This window comes from Abramis brama (genome assembly GCF_963993115.1).
Source record: "Abramis brama genome assembly, chromosome: 7".
In the NCBI taxonomy this organism is placed as follows: Eukaryota; Metazoa; Chordata; class Actinopteri; order Cypriniformes; family Leuciscidae; genus Abramis; species Abramis brama.
Window position 1 is genome coordinate 6,138,900 of NC_139969.1, and position 17,047 is coordinate 6,155,946.

A 17,047-nucleotide genomic window follows, 5' to 3' on the forward strand; every position below is an offset into this window, starting at 1 on the left:
CCTGGGAGGAACTCTGGGGATCGCTGATGGCTCCGTCGGATAACCAGCTCTCCACCGGGGCGCTGGTTTCGGCGGGAGTCCTCCACGGGTCCTGGGAAGGGGAACGGGTTTGGAGGGAGAGAGAGGAGAGGGAGAGAGAGAGAGAGAGAGAGAGGCAGATGGTAGAGGGTCGCCGACCCCTGGGCACGCCACCATTTGGTCCTCCGCCAGCTGGATGGCCTGGTTCAGCGACGTCGGGCGGTGGCACTGGACCCACTGCGCAGTTTTCCTCGGCAGCCTGGCCACGAACTGCTCCAGTACCACACGATCGATCACATCCTCGACGTCGCTACTGTCGGCCATCAACCATTTGCGGCAGGAGTCCCGGAGCTGCTGTGCCATCACGAAGGGTCGGCCGGACTCTTCCCGTGTCAGGGTCCTGAACCGCTGGCGATGCTGCTCCGGCGTCCGACCGACCCGCTGCAGGATGGCACGCTTGAGGTCCTGGTAGACCAGGAGGTTTTGGACTGGCAGTTGGTGTGCGGCTACCTGCGCTTCTCCTGACAGCAGGGGGATCAGCCGCATTGGCCAGTCTCCGGTGGGCCATCCCCGGGCCTCTGCCGACTTCTCAAACAGATCCAAGAAGGCCTCCGGATCATCATGAGGCCCCATCTTGTTGAGCGGCAGAGGAGATGTACTGTCCTTGGGGATGGCCCGAGCCTCCCGGTCTACCCAGCTCCGGAACAGCTCGCGGTCTTCATGCTGGGATCGGAGGAGCGCTTCGAAGCGTTTGTCCTGCTCCTCCTTGATCGCCAGCAGATGTTGGTGTTGCTCCTGATGAAGACCGGCGAGCGACTGGATGATGTCCGCAAATGGTGTACCTGACGGGGACTGCATGGCGGCGGCGATCTTCTTCCTTCCCGGGTTTCGGCACCACTGTGATAAGGTTCAGTTCGTCAATAGTAAGGAAGGAAGAAGACAGGGGTCGGCTGGAGCTGGGACGCACGTTTTATTTACTCTTTTCGTAATAACAGAAATATGCGCACAGAGCGCGTTCACCATGCACATGCACAGCAATACAAAACAATAACTCAGAATTCTCTTTTAGTCGTCTCTTGCAGGATCAGCGTCACACGAGGTCCCAGCTCGTCTCTCTCTCTCTCTCTCTGTCACTCTCCGGCTTATATCCGGTCTCTCCACGCCAATTACTGAAATCAGACACAGGTGTTCATCATCTGCACTTGACCTACTTACGCTCCGCTCCGCTCCGTCCTCTCTCTCCCGCTACAGACTCAGCAAAACCACGCCCCCCTCGCCACAGGTGTTTCACACTTTAAAAGGATTTAATTTGACGTTTTATTTTATTTCAAAGAGTGTATTTTAAAATATATATAGGCTACAACTGTATAGGCTATGTAGCCTAGGCTATAAACCCAACGGCTCAGTAACTTACATTCAGTTACAAAACTCACTTAAGTGGGCCCACATTTTCGCTCTCATTCACATTTGTTGCAGGCCTAATGTTTTGGGAATGTTTTCCAGAACGCGACGGATCCCGCTATACGATGATGTCGTGGCTTTTGCTCACCCGAGTGGCTATCTCGTATGGCGAGTGGATAGTGCCACGGATAACCTTCCAAAGGAGACAGTCGTGTACTTTTACGTGAGAGAAGGGGTACGACCGGCAAGCCGTTTTAAAATTTAATCCTTAAAACCTACTAGTATCTATTTTCATGCTACTAGTACTTATTTTTTAGATAGTATGTTTTCCATTAAGTACTAATACTTATTAACTACTAGTGCTTATTCTTTAGGTACTAGTGCCTATTTGATACTAGTGCTTATTCTTTAGATGCTACCTTTTTAAAGATACTAGTACTTATTCATTAGATTCTAGTGCCTATTAAATTGGTACTAGTACTTACTCATTGGATACTAGTACTTATTCATTAGTTACTAGTATTTATTATTAGATACTAGTACTTAAGATAGTACCTATTAAATAGATACTAGTACTTATTCATTAGATAATTTCAATAGTGACTAGTAACTATTCTTTTGTTACTAGTAACAAATTATTATTTTTTGCCATTGACTTCTATGGGGATCTGTCATTCAGATATCAACTATTCAGTTCTGACTAGTATGTATTCCAATTGTGACTAGTACAAACTTATTTATTAGGTACTAGTACTTATTTTTTAGATACTAGTACTTATTTTTTAGATACTAGTACCTATTACTAAATACTAGTATTTATTCAATAAATACTAGTACTGTCAGGTTCTGCACAACAAGGAGAGTGAGGTGTGAAACAGTTCAAACAGTAGGGCAGGGCAGATGACACGACGACAGGCAGAAAGTATGATCATACTGAAACCAGAACTGGGTGAAGAGCTTGAAGACTGCAGAGGAAGAGGCAGCACCAGGTGCAATGATGGTGTGGAACACAAGGAACCGGAGGCTTGATGCTCTCTTCAATGTGAAAGGTGTTACAGTCTAGCTGTCAGACAGTGGGGCTCAATGGCCAGTAAACCTCAGGATACAAGGCAGGGCAGGAACAAACACAAGACTCACAATGAACAAGAAAAGACCAGATAAACAGACATGGCACAAGAGTATAATTAAATAGGCAAATAAAGAATTAAAACTAAAACAGAACAAAAACTAGAGAGGAAAAAGAAAAGAGCTAGGAATAAAACAAAAAAGGAACTTGCAATCAAAGTAAATAAATAAAAAAGAACAAACTTATAGGGAACTAGAAACTGGAGAAGATAACCTAGAGAAGAAATAAAACTAAAGAAGAAAAAACAAAACCTAACTAGAACAAGACTTGAAGGAAAAAACAAAAGAATACACTACTGCAAGAAACGATCAAATACTCAACTAGAACAGGAACTATGTTTAACCATACAAAGGCAAACAAGACTATACCACAAAGCACAAAAAACAAACCAGCAAAGACATGAGAGAAAGAGGCACAATATAAAGGGACCAGAGCACATGAGGAACAGGTGAGCACAATTAGTGAAACGAGGGCAAGACGTGGACTAAACAAGGGGGCGTGGTAACAGGAAACAAGGAGGCAGGACAAGAGGAGCACATGGCAAACACAAACAAAGACAGAGCCATGTGCTCAGACACAAGACAAACAAGGAAACATTAAACATTGACAAAACAGACAAGATTGTCAGAGCAGGACCCTGACAAGTACTAAGTCATTAGATACTAGTACCTATTAGATACTAGTACCTATTAAATAGATACTAGTATTCATTAGCTACTAGTAGGCTACTTATTCAATAGATTCTAGTACTTATTCATTAGATACTAGTACTTATTCATTAGATAGTACCTATTAATTAGATACTACTTATTAATTAGCTACTAGTACTTATTCAATAGATACTACTTTTAAAATATTTTAAACATTGAATAAACTTATAGTTATTACACACCAGTGGCCCTTTTTGGGAAATAAGTTGACTAATTACTGTAAAAGCAATAGCCTATAACAAGTAGGCCTACATCTACTAATGCATACTGTGAAATGTTTTAAATTCGACATACATGGGGAAGACATTAGCCTGGCAAGCCAGACCTACATCAAGATGTTGGGTCTGGCAACTCACCATTGGCACGGCTCAATCCGAGGGGTGGGATAAACGGTTGTCTTTCAAATTCCCTCTGCACACAATAGCGCTACAATCAACCAGAGCGTTTTCCCACCAGTGGAGTTGATAGATTAAAGGGGGGGTGAAACACTCAGTTTCAGTCAATCTCATGTTAATCTTGAGTACCTATAGAGAAGTATTGCATCCTTCATATCTCCAAAAAGTCTTTAGTTTTATTATATTTATAAAAGAAAGATAGGCTGTACCGAGTCTTTCCGGAAAAAAACGAGCGGCTGGAGGCGTGCTGTGTGGGCGGAGCTAAAGAAGCACGAGTGCTGTTCACTGTTTACTTGCTGTGCTGACGCGCCGATAGCTAACAACACACAGACATTTGAAGCAGTTTTACTCACTGCCTCCGGTTCCAACGCATGACCGTGAACCTTTATCGTTGGGACTGCTCCATTCTTAAGCATTAGACGATCTGCAAATCCGGCGTCGAACTGGGCCTTGTTTATAAAACAATCATCGTCGAAATGCAAGGAACAGGGAACTCCGTTGATGCTCTGGAAAAACAAACTCCATCCACTGGTCCCTTAACGCTGGGTTCTTCGGGAGTCTGTGCAGGGTTGTCTTGCCCTGGCAACCAAAAACACATTTCTTTCTTTGACAACGCGAGCACAGCGCTTTGATGGGCGTACTGCTTTCGCTCTCTCGCTCGTCGCTCTGGTCTACGGTTGCGCGCGCGCCCTTCCAGGAGAAGTGCCTTTAGGACCCTTATAAGGAAATTCCGCTCCATCTGACGTCACACAGGCCCATACTCGAAAAAAAACCTTCAAAAACTTGTGACAAACCGGAAGGAGTATTTTTCGCACAGAAATACACCTTCAAACGTACAACTTAATTTTTGAAACTTTGTCTATGTTTAGCATGGGAATCCAACTCTTTAACAGTGTAAAAAACTCAGTATGCATGAAATAGCATTTCACCCCCCCTTTAAACTTTTACAGTATCTGGTCGGCAAAACTACGAACACATCTTCCTTTTTTAAGAATGACTTAAGTGCCGTTCTTTGTTCTTTTCTCAAAGAGCAGCTTAACTCCAAGTCCTCCAGAGTCGTGGCCAAAGCCGATTTGAAAGACCGCTGTTCGCCAGCAGCAGCTGCCATTCTTTGTTTTCAAGTAGCAGGGAACTGTCACAACTCTGTCGTCATTATGTTAAGCTTGCCCCGCCTACTCTATACACGATGTGATTGGCCTGACTAGAGTTTGGTTTTTCCAGCTCGAAAGTCAACGGAGAGTTGCTACTACACTGGCTGCAAAATAAATTTTGCTGGCGCTAGGGTGCGTCTAGATTTCTAGGCTAGGAAGACATGTGTATCAGGCGTCTTAAAAGGCGACGTAGCCTACAGAGGGATGACGTGTGTATCAGTTGTGCGATGTACCTAGTTTAGACGTCATGATTTTTTAAAACATTTCTCACATACGCTGTCTCCGTCAGTATACGTTCCTACTGTGACGGAAGGGTAGACTGCTCCTTCTCCTTCTTCAACGGCACTATCTACTCGTCATAGTCTCGCTCTCCCGCGATGCAACAAAGAAATTCTCTGGTTAGCGCTATCTGGTTCGCCTCCTCTCCAATGAATGTGATCCGGCTCGTCGCTCGTGCTAATCACCATACGAGCGCTTGGAGTGAACGCGCTGAGTGAAATCCATGGCGAATATCACCAATAGGCCTACTTGCTAAATAAAGTTATTATTAGCAAAATACAAATAACTAATGACGAATTCAGTTTAAATATATCGGATTATCGTGTGAAATATACTTTTATTCAGCCTCCTTAATCTTCTTTTTCTCCGTCTCGTCTCTCATTTCTTCTCTCTCAGCGTTTTCTCAATTGATAGGCCCTAAATTGGGACGGTGATTTCCAGCCCAAAAGCTCACCAAAACCCGCCCACTACAAGAAAAAAACGCCCAAAATTTTACTGCCAAAATAATGTGATATAATTTCATTACCATGTCATTCAAGGTTGATAAGCACAATTTGTATTTCCTTAAAACAAAATAACGATGATAAAATAAAATAAAATTTTTTTCCAGGAAAACAGATCAAAACAGGGCAATAATTAAGGGCAATAATTAAGGAGAATTAGCCAATATGACTAAAATGTCCAGGTGAACACTGTCAAAATGGCAATCAAGAAATGAGCCGATGACTTTAACCCTCGGAAGTACACATTGCAGAACATAACGCAAAATTTAGCAGTCAAAACGGATTCATCGTTGATACAAACCTTTTTCAGCTGTCAGGGTCGAGTAGAGTGCAGTCTGGATGGTGTAAAAGTTGCAGATGTCAGGTTAGGCTAGTGTGGACATGACCATGGACAGGAGTCGTCCCATATTTGATTTCAATTCAAGTCATTCAACTGTGCTCTCTCCTCTCAGAGTTATATTCACCATCGATATCTCCCACCACATGTATGTTTATAGAGTTGCTCACTATCTCACTCTTTACTGTAGATACAACTTACTGTATAGTAGCATGTCACTTTGGCATTAGCGATCACTTTGAATATACAACTTATCGCGCTAAATCGCGTCTGCCTGCTGATCGCTGATTGGCTAAAAGTGCGTGCTCGTCGGTGACGTAAACACCAATGCCAGCTGACTCTGCATGGGCGTGTGTAATGTCATGATGACTGATTTTATGGACTACATGCACACCTTAGTTTAGTTTTTTAACCAATTAGACTTTAAAATGTAGATGTTTGAAAACCGCCGAACTGACCCCAAACCAGCCCAAATTTTGTCCACCCGCCCAAACCCTTTTTTATCCGCACAATCAAATTCAAAACCGCCCAATTGTGCGCGAACCCGCCCAATCTGGCAACACTGTGTGATGTGAGTAGGCTACATAAATAAAACATTAAATATTAAGCAATATTATATACAAATATATAACTAAATACATACACATGAAAACACTGTAAAGGCACATAATAAATAAAATACACACATTAATGTAAATAAACATATTACTGTCAAACAATAATTTAGTGTCTTTAGGCTCACCGGGCTGCACCAAGAGATGAAGAACAGCATTAATCAGCCTATAGTAAACTTTACTGTCACTTAATTATCTATTAATATTTAACATTAGTATTAGTATTTAAAAACGTGCTTCTTGCAATTTATAAACCAAAAATAGTTTGATTTGTGAAAATAAAGACAAGTAGATAATGCTCACTGAATGTACACACCCGTCTTTAATAGAAGCAGATATTTACCTCCACAGAGCTGTTTGATGTTTATTAGGTCTTTTTTACTGCTAACTGGGTTGCTAGATGATGGATTCCTCAGAGCAGTAATTTTATTAACAACATAATGTATTAAAGAAAATGTGCCACAAGCTGTTTTAAATGTGCATGTTGTATATAAAACTGAAAAAGTAAAGAAATTACTCTTGTTTTTACAAGTTACTTTCTTTTATGCTGGAATACATTTGTAGTCATGTGATGTTCCAAAGGAATTATTATTTTTGAATTGTAAACCAACGAACTGTTTATTTAGTAGGACTAGTTAATGTTCCTTATCTCATACTTAAAAGGTCCTGCGTGACTAATACCCTTATGCATCTACAGTGATGTGAAAAGAAATATAAATCCTGCTGTGTTTTGAATCAGCCATGACATATCCAGCCGGATTGTTGTTTGAGGAACAAGTTATCATTTCATCACACAATGAATTAAGACTCACCTATAACAGATACTCTGTATGTAACAATATTGTTCTCTGATTCTCCATATGCTCTTGCTTTATAGAGTCCAGTGTCTGTCTTCTGCATGTTCTTCAGTGTGAGAGAGAAGGTTTTATCACTGAAATCCACTCTGTCCTTGTAGGAAGAGTGAAGTTTTACTGTTCTAGATTCATGTATATATCTAACTATAATCTCTGATTTATCATTTGTCCAGGCTAAAAGATCAAACTCTGGTAGTTCTTGTGTCTGTATATCCAGTTGAACAGAATCTCCCGTCTTCACAAACACAGAGATCTCAGCACTGAACCCTGAGGAGAGAGAAACACAGTTCAGCAGCTTTTGGATTTGGACCCATTTTACACCTCAGTCTTACTCTATCATCAACTCACAATCACATTTGAATAAATAAGGTTCATAAGGAAATAAAAGTATTGTTTCCATTCAAAGTATTATTTCCTGTCATCTGTCATCATCAGACATGTTAATAAACTGAATAGTTAATTGCTGTTGTAGTTGTCAATATGTATGAGCACCAGTGTTGTGTAGGATACTCTAAAACAGTAATTAATTAGTACAAATTACATCTTCAACTGTCACGAATCTGGTCCATGCATTTCCGTTTGGTCACCACCAGAGGTCGCCCACACACAGCATGGACACTTGTACTTCACTACAATCCCCATCATTCATTGCATTGACGACACACACAGCTGATTCCACTAATCACGCTCACACCTGAAAACTATCATACACTATCTCACTCTCTTTATAAGCCTTGGACTTTCTCTCCCTGTTGCGGAGTATTGTATTGTGTTTAGCACTCCTCTAGTCTTGCCTGGTCCTTTGTGTTTTCCTGTGTTCTGATTCTTGCCCGTGTTTCCTGGTTTAACCCTCAGCCCTAGCCCTTTGGACTCGTTTTCACCTCGTTTGGATTAATGCTGTTTACCTGGATTATCTCTCTTTGCCTTGCCCCTGTTGGATATTGTTCGCCGATCGTCTACCCACGCTTGCCCTAAGGATTACTCTGTGTCATGACTCTGCCATACCTGTTTGCTGTTTATTGACCCTGCCTGTATTATGACCCTGTTTTGGAATAAAGCCATGCATATGGATCCGCACGTCTCTCGTCTTGTTCGCCCCCTTACATCAACAGTGTAATTAGATAACCGTACTAATTACTCGCTCTAAAAAAGTATTGCATTCATTTTTACTTTCTAAATCCCATAGAAATATAAAGTACTTTCTAAATCCCATATCATCCTCAACCAGTCGAACAATACAAGGATAGATATGAAACTGCTCTTTTTATTTTTTCAAATAAATTATAGCCTATATAACAGCAAATTATTCTTCACACCTAAAATAATCACAATAGTGATCAAAATGTAGGCAAATGGTGAACTATATGTGGGATTGATCATCTTTCATTTTCTGGAGAGCAAGAGATGAAGAACAGCATTAATCAGCCTATTATTCATGATAAACTTTACAGTCACTCAATTATCTAATAATATTTAATATTTGTTTAATATATTTAATATATGCTATCTGTAAACCAAAAGCAGTTTGATATGTGAGAATAAAGACAAGTAGCCTAGATAATGCTCACTATACACGTCTTTAATAGAAGCAGATATTTACCTCCACAGAGCTGTTTGATGTTTATTAGGTCTTTTTTCCAGCTGACAGTGTTGCTATGGTTACAGATGATGGATTCCTCACTGCAGTCCAGGATGAGAGTGTTGATTTGTGATGTCACTTCCTCTGGAGAGCATCTGTTGTTCTGATAGCTAGAGTTTATCATGAGGTCATGAGCTCTGCATGTGAAGTTCACAGTACAGGAGTCACTGCTGGACCAGTGTGAGTTTACAGTCAGAACAGGAGCATCAACAGCGTCTGAAACACACATTTACTCCAAGATCAGAATCACACTCACAGCCCAGTGATGTAAAATGGTTTAAATGCTTGTTTTGTTGAATAAAGACCACAGTAGTGATGAAGTACACATTAAAATCTAAAGACAACATAAAGATATTTTAAATTAATTTATCTCTTCCCAAAAATATTTTTTTAACCACTTTATTTATCTGTGCATATTATATAAAAGTGAAAATTAAACAACTCTTATGTTACGAATTGTCTTTTAAGCAGGAACTCATTAAATCACACCTATAACAGATACTCTGTATACAGCAATATTGTTCTCTGATTCTCCACTTGTTCTTGCTGTATAGAGTCCAGTGTCTGTCTTCTGCATGTTCTTCAGTGTGAGAGAGAAGGTTTTATCACTGAAATCCACTCTGTCCTTGTAGGAATTATGAGATTTTACTTCTTTAGTTCCCCTTATATACACAACTATATTCTCTGATTTATCATTTGCCCAGGATAAAATATAAAACTCTGGTAGTTCTTGTGTCTGTATATCCAGTTGAACAGAATCTCCCGTCTTCACAAACACAGAGATCTCAGCACTGGACCAGTGTGAGTTTACAGTCAGAACAGGAGCATCAACAGCGTCTGAAACACACATTTACTCCAAGATCAGAATCACACTCACAGCCCAGTGATGTAAAATGGTTTAAATGCTTGAATAAAGACCGTTACTGCACAGTAGTGATAAAGTACACATTAAAATCTAAAGACACACAAAGAGATTTTAAATGAATGTATCTCTTAAATACCTCTTTAACCACATTATTTATCTGTGCATATTATATACGAATTGTCTTTTAAGCAGGAACTCATTAAATCACACAATGAAATGAGACTCACCTATAACAGATACTCTGTATGTAACAATATCTTTGTTGAGTGACCCAGTTGTTCTTGCTGTATAGAGTTCAGTGTCTGTCTTCTGCATGTTCTTCAGTGTGAGAGAGAAGGTTTCATCATTGAAATCCACTCTGTCCTTGTATGAAGGGTGAAGTCTTACTTTTTTATATTTATGCATATATCTAACTATAGTCTCTGATTTATCATTTGTCCAGGATAAAAGATCAAACTCTGGTAGATCTTGTGTCTGTATATCCAGTTGAACAGAATCTCCCGTCTTCACAAACACAGAGATCTCAGCACTGAACCCTGAGGAGAGAGAAACACACTGTTTTGTTAAGCGTCTCAGAGTGTAAGGATCTCATGCTCTGTGTTCAAGTAGCAAATTGCATGCACAATGTGGCACAGATGACGAAAACAAACTATGACTTCAAAAAATTATCAGGCAGAAATACATGTGGGATCTGTAGAGCAAGAGACAGGGAATCAATCCATGGATATAAAATACTATCTCCAATAAATAAATCTCTCATGATGTCTGTAAATAGATTTGCATTTGTTTTTCAATCCAGACATGATTCCCGTCCACTCGTTAGTAATGTTAGAGACGAGTCACTCTAGTTCTCTAGTGCTTTAGTTTCTCATCAGGAGCAGATCCTGTTCATGAGATGCAGAACTATAGCAGACTGAACATGATGCTTTGCGACATTATAGATAAAGCACTTAAAAACAAGACATTTCAGTTAGTTATACACATGCAATAATTGAGTGTATTACCTGTGTTACAGATGAGGAGAAGGATGAAGGATGTAAGCAGATGATCTACTGCCATTGTAACGAACATCAAGATGGCTGAAGTTGTATTCTTAAAACAGGAAGTTGAATATGTTGAAATGACACTCATGTAGCCTCATTATAACTCTCTCACCACAAACAGCTCAGTTAAGCATGCGTTTAATAACAGTCAGACGAGGAAAATCACAGTTTCACACTGATCTCTGAGAAACTTTTTTTTCCTCCATATTGATGAGACATGAAATTATGAAACCAGCCACAGAAAACAGACTAGATATGGAAAAATACACATATACAAGCATGTTGTGAATAGCATTGGTTATACATGAGCAATCACTGCATGCACGCCTTACATTAAAATTAAGAGGTAATGTTACATTACATTAAGACTCCCAATGTGTGTGCTGTGCTCTAACTTGGATGGGTTAAATGAAGATGTCACGTCATGCCACATGAGCCAGGCCCAACAGAAGTTTTGTTTGTTTTTTTTGCGCACAAAAAGTATTCTTGTCGCTTGATAAACTTAAGGCTGAGCCGCTGTAGTCACTTGGACTATATGTGACGATGTTTACTAACTTTTCTGGGATGGTAGAAATCAATTAGCAGCCTATGAAGCAGTGAGCCAGCTCTCAGATTTCATCAAAAATATCTTCATTTGTGTTCCGAAGATGAACGAAAGTCTAACGAGGTTGGAACAACGTGAGGGTGAGAAATTACTGACAGAATTTTCATTTTTCGGTGAACTAACCCTTTAATATGAAGTTAATTAATTACTCAATATACTAACTTTAAATTGTTTTTCCAAATGAGGATATTCTCATTATTTTCATTCTCCTGACGTCAAACAAATAAAACTATGTAAACAATGTGATATCATTCCTCAGTTGGTCACATACAAAAAGTGAACAGAGGTAATAATCAACCCAACTCTGGCAAGAAAACACCTGCTGAAGTGGCAATAACCTTCTCAATGAATATGCGATTGTGATGGATTTTTAATAGATAAAATAGTAAACTGTATATTAAACTAACCATGTTTCTAACATCTAACCTTGTTTCTCTTTTTCGGCCTAACATGCTAACTTTGAAACACAATGTACTAAAACGTTCTGTTCTTTGTTTTTGAATGTTGCCATACCCCTTTTACTTTGCTTGTGTGAGTGTAAAAATAACAAATATGGGAAATGAAACACAGATGTCTAAACTTGAAACCTTGTAGTTAACTAGAGGGCTTGTCTATGAAGAACCAATCAAATTGTGGGGAAATTAAGTAATGTTTCATGTCATTTTGCCATTCCCCTTATTCTATAAAAACTGTTGTATTCGTGTTCGCTGGAGGAATTCTCAATGGAATTTGTCTGAGATCCTCCGGCCTTGCTTCTTCTTGGGAGATTCTCTGGAGAACTGCTCTGAGATCTCCCGGCCGTGATTAAAGCATTTAAAGGGCATTTAAAGTCTGTTTGTCGATTTTTGCTGCGCAACAAGTCAGATAGGGAGACAAGTTATTTAGCGAAACACTAGACCTTACTACCAAGTGATAGTGTTCGATAGGGGGGCGAGTCGTCGTTCGACTCTTTGTGAGACTCTTAGGCGGGGTTAGATTGCGGCTTAGGCGTCAACTCAGAGGTTCAGAGGTAACTCAACTGAGTATAATATTTTCAGGTGTCAAGGACACCAGGTTCAACCTAAGTCAGGTGCGTAGGGGAAAAATCTACCACACGATATACAGTAAATCCAAAGAAAAGTGACATTTTCTATGTGCATGATTCAGATGAAGTTTCTGTTGATAGTATTAAAGTTAAACGTCGTGTAAAATATCTCTGGGTTGATATTTGCAGATCAGGTTCAGAATGTCTTCATTTCAATTTTCAGCCAAGGTTAGATAAAACTATGTTGCTGGCATATCAGCAGCATAGTATATCACAAGGGCATTTCATGCTTACATGTAGTCTACATATATAGGCTAATTGAGTGAAATCATTCCATTTGAATTCACAGTGTTGTCATCTTCAGTTCGGCTAAATACTGGCAACTGAATATGTATTACCTTATTTAAATCTTAGAATAAATATATCTTTCAGATTAATCTTTTATTGCTATTCTGCTTTGTCTGTCATTGTTTATTGAATTATTAATTAACTCAATTGTCAAAACAATTTTAAATAAAAGAGAATAGATGATTTAGTATTTTACATCCATGACCCATATGGAGAGCTTTCTCTGGGTATTGTAGAACTCATAAGAAATTAGCAATTGTTTAGTCAGTTTCAGCTGAAAATTGTAGTTGTAGTTCAGTTGTCAAAAACTTACCCCAAGTCATGTACTGCTCCGAAACACACGGGTTGAGGATCCAAACGCAGTATTTATTAACAGGGTAGTCCACAATCATAATCCAAATCCAGGCAAAGTTCATTCACAAACACAGACATATACACATAGATGCCTCATTAGCGGCCGTTTCAATCGGCAGCGATATGTAAGCCGTCTGCCATATTGGAGCTGCCTGTGAACATTTTGAGAGCAAGTTGACTGAGCGTCGACAACCGTAGTTGAATGCATGCATGAATATCTACAGACTTCAGCAGATGATTATGCTAAACTAACACAATACAATAGTAAAAGTATAAACTTTAAAAATACCATAGTAAAAACATGTAATATTGAGTTAATACATGTAATAACACAAACCAACAGTCCTCACCAGTAAAAGGTTATCCCATTTCTTTGGAAATTTAAATCTTGACGGTTTCACAACCAGAAGCTTCGCAATGTTGTGGCATCATTGATTCTTACTATGAGTGACCACATGCTGACCGTTGCAAGATGGCGGGCGCGCCTACGTGCATGGAGTGGTTGAACGTGGCACTATATACTATATACACAAACAAACAGTCCAATCAATAACTGATCAAAGTTCAGGGCTGAGGCAAACAGAGATATCCAAAATAACCTGCCCTTTGGGTTTTTCAAAACTTTGAACTTGGTTTGGGATCTATCAAAAAAACAAAAAACAGGATTATCCTGATCCCATCAGAAGGGTGGATTCAGTTGTGATTTTTTAAACCAAATAAAATCAGAGTTTTTTTTTTTTTTTTTGAGTGAATGATCACAAAATCAATGTTTACTGATGATATATACATTTCTTCATATTTGAAGCATATATGAAGCATGTCACATCTAATGAGATATGGTAAACGAAAAACAAAAAAACAAAAATCTCAAAGCTATCAGCTGTCAAATAAATATCACTGTTGCTCACAGCTCTATAATTCTACAGTATATTAATGGCAATGACAACAACAAATATACTCAGTCATTCAGTAGCCTAGTTAAAAGTAATTTCTCACAATTGCATCTCTAATTGCATGTCCAGTGTGTCCTTCATTAGGTAAGAACATTGGCGGCTGTTCTGGTTCTACATCAGGCTCAGGTCCATCAAAATTGTCATCAAGAGGGACATGACACCTGGTGGCGATGTTATGTAAAACAATACAAGCAAGGATTATGTTGCATGCCACCTTGGGTTGTACTCGCAAGTAGTTAAGACACTCTCTTCAGGACTCCATTTAAGCGTTCAATGGCACATCTTGTTTTGCAATGTGAGCGTGCCTGCTCAGGTGAGTTTGCAACTGGAAAAGGGGTCATTAGCCATGGTAGGAGTGGATATGCGGTGTCTCCCAATACTATGCCATTTGGTCGGTGGGATTGAAGCTCTCTGTATAGTGCACTCTCTCTTAGAATACGTGCATCATGAACAGACCCTGGCCATTTCACAACACAGTTGGTTATTATGAGGTCTGCGTTGCCCACAAGTTGGATGTTGATGCTGTGCCTTCCCTTTCGATTGACATACTCCCACTCCCTTTCACAAGGTGTTCACCATTTGAAAAAACTTGTGCTTAGTCTGAGCTGTCTGGTCATCCTTGGGAAAGGAAACAAATTGATTGATCAGACCGCCCAGTGCTACTGACATAGCCTTCACCACATTACTCACGGTTGCTTTTCTTACTCCACAGTCCCACATGCGTAAAAGCGCAGAACGATTAAGCACCGTTCCTCCACGGATAAAGCATGACTCGTTTGGGTTTGGTGTTGGAGTGTTGGCCTGACAAGATCTGCAATGTACTTCATCTCATGTCATGTCATCTCATGTACCCAACGAGAACAATTGCCTCGGCTAGTCCTTCTGATGCCGCTGGCTCTGATGTCTCTGTAGTGGTTAAACATAGTTGTCTTTTTCTTCTCAGATGGCTAAATGGCTCTTGGGATTTTAGAAAGGGGTTAATTGACCCTTCGCAGGAGTTTGATTAACAGGCGATCTGACCAATCATAATCTGCCATTTTTGTCCGACAAATCACTTGGAGTTAGTAGATTAACCTTGGAGGATTTGAACTTGAAAAACGGAGTGCACTGACGTCTTTCTGCGGTTAAAACAACATTCCTTCTTATGTTCATTCATGTTTATTTGATGCTATAAATTAAATAGAAGGAAGAGATGATCGGTTCACGAGAAGCTTTAACTGAGGCACCACAGCGATCTGTCACGACACATTAAAGAGCCACAAAACGGTATTTCTGTCAGGTCCATTAAGTCAAGAACACACAGACAATAAAAATAAAGAATTTTTATTGAATAGATTACAAACAAGTTGATGTTCCTGAATTGAAATTTGGTGGTATGGCTCTGTTCAGGGAGTCCTCTGACCTTTCATGAGCACCATGAAATAGCCGAGAGTCAGAGGACAGCAGCAGCAGCAGCATTAGGGAACGCTCACACAATTTAGGACTGTGAGAGCTAAAATATCCCCCCAAACAAAACCACACCTGGCAATCCTCTGATATACAGAGGATGATATGCTTAGTAATCTACGAATATATACGGATAATTTGCAAAATGTTATAATCAGATGAGTCCTGACCACCCATGAGTTAGCAGAATCAGGGGACAGCAGGAGTATGAGGAGATAGCAGCCGCATATAGGGACAGCATTATCAGCATGAGGGGATGCAGCAGCAGCATAAGGGCTCTCACATTATTTTGACTAGATGAGCTATTCCCCCAAAACAGAAATTGAGTGTCTCGAACAGTGTCGTCTGAGCCACCCTAATTTAGCAATTTATATTGTAAGACTGAAAATACTGGTTGGGGCCCTGGTCTGAGACAAAAGGGCCTTGCTGGCTAATTAGCATTCAACCTCCCCCATACAGCCTGACTTCCTCTCAGAAACAACGAAGAACTCACACAAGAACATGGTTTAATGTGAATGTTTATCAATGACTTATGCTTTTGGTGTCATTTGAAATGTCTCAAAGTGAGTGGTACAGATATCTCATATCCAGATAGATAAAATAAAAGGTAATAAGGTTTATAGAAGTTTAGAGAAAACTGGTTAAGCCATTTGAGGGTGGTTTTCCCCATCCCCCATATCACCTGGGCAAACAGTATAAAGGAAGGTGTGCTTGCTCTATCGGGTCTCTTCTTCCTGGCTGGTCACGAATGGAATAGAGCAGGGGTGCCCAATCCTGCTCCTGGCGATCAACTGTCCTGCACAGTTCATCTCCAACCCTAATCAAACACACCTGAAGCAACCAATTAAGGTCTTCAGAGCAGGCAGGATCACTTGAAAATTAAAGGCAGGTGTGTTTGATTAGGGTTGGAGATGAACTGTGCAGGACAGTCGATCGCCAGGAGCAGGATTGGGCACCCCTGGAATAGAGGGTCTCTCCCTCCCTCTCTCTCTCTTTCTTTCTCTCCCTCTCTCTCTCTCTTTCTCTCTCTATCCCTTTTTCTCTCTCTATCTCAGGTACAAGCTGGGTAAGATTCTTTGGTGTAACCAATGTATAATCATGTTCTAGATATTTGAATTGATTGTGGAATTGATCTCTGATATCTGAAACATTAAAATGTTACATTTGATTATTCTAACTGATCTTGACATTGTTCATTTAATGGTTAAAAGAAATAGTCAAACATTCGCTCACTTTTAGTGAGGCACAGATATTATTAACCCTTTCATTTACGGAGTCAGATGAATTAACGAGAGAATACATAACTAAATGTATTGTAAATTTAACCAACCAATACTTTAAATGAGTGAGGACAGAACACGTGATACCTTCCCCGTGTATTGG

The 17,047-nt window shown here is 40.0% G+C and overlaps 1 protein-coding gene and 1 pseudogene across 5 annotated transcripts; both read right to left on the reverse strand.

The window, feature by feature from the left end:
- Positions 1-6,837: 6,837 nt before the first annotated feature.
- On the reverse strand, positions 6,838-13,761 carry LOC311086716 (CD48 antigen-like). Of its 4 annotated transcripts, XM_084119726.1 has the most exons (7): positions 13,616-13,761; positions 13,225-13,417; positions 10,897-10,984; positions 10,120-10,428; positions 9,517-9,864; positions 8,989-9,243; positions 6,838-7,655 (listed from the first exon to the last, which is right to left on the reverse strand). In XM_084119726.1, exons 3-7 carry the CDS (start codon positions 10,961-10,963, stop codon positions 7,336-7,338), a joined length of 1,299 nt encoding a protein of 432 aa, XP_083975852.1. In that variant the 5' UTR covers positions 10,964-10,984; positions 13,225-13,417; positions 13,616-13,761; the 3' UTR covers positions 6,838-7,335. The 4 variants fall into 4 exon arrangements, with proteins under 4 accessions (XP_083975852.1, XP_083975851.1, XP_083975854.1 ...); XM_084119725.1 differs by lacking the exons at positions 13,225-13,417; positions 13,616-13,761 and adding an exon at positions 11,297-11,403; XM_084119728.1 differs by lacking the exons at positions 6,838-7,655; positions 13,616-13,761 and adding an exon at positions 8,639-8,778 and having other exon boundaries at positions 13,225-13,246.
- A 358-nt stretch (positions 13,762-14,119) lies between these two features.
- On the reverse strand, positions 14,120-15,045 carry LOC311087012 (putative nuclease HARBI1; annotated as a pseudogene). Its single transcript has one exon. The product of its transcript is annotated as a putative nuclease HARBI1 (transcript).
- Between the last annotated feature and the right edge of the window lie 2,002 nt (positions 15,046-17,047).

Excerpts from the sequence above, each read along its gene's own strand:
- LOC311086716 (XM_084119725.1), bottom strand. The coding sequence starts at position 11,368 with ATGTGGCATGACGTGACATCTTCATTTAACCCATCCAAGTTAGAGCAC. Across the intron at positions 10,985-11,296 it reads CACACATTGGGAGTCTTAAT|AATACAACTTCAGCCATCTT; the intron begins GTAATGTAACAT and ends TCCTGTTTTAAG. Across the intron at positions 9,244-9,516 it reads ATACAGAGTATCTGTTATAG|ACGCTGTTGATGCTCCTGTT; the intron begins GTGTGATTTAAT and ends TGTGTGTTTCAG.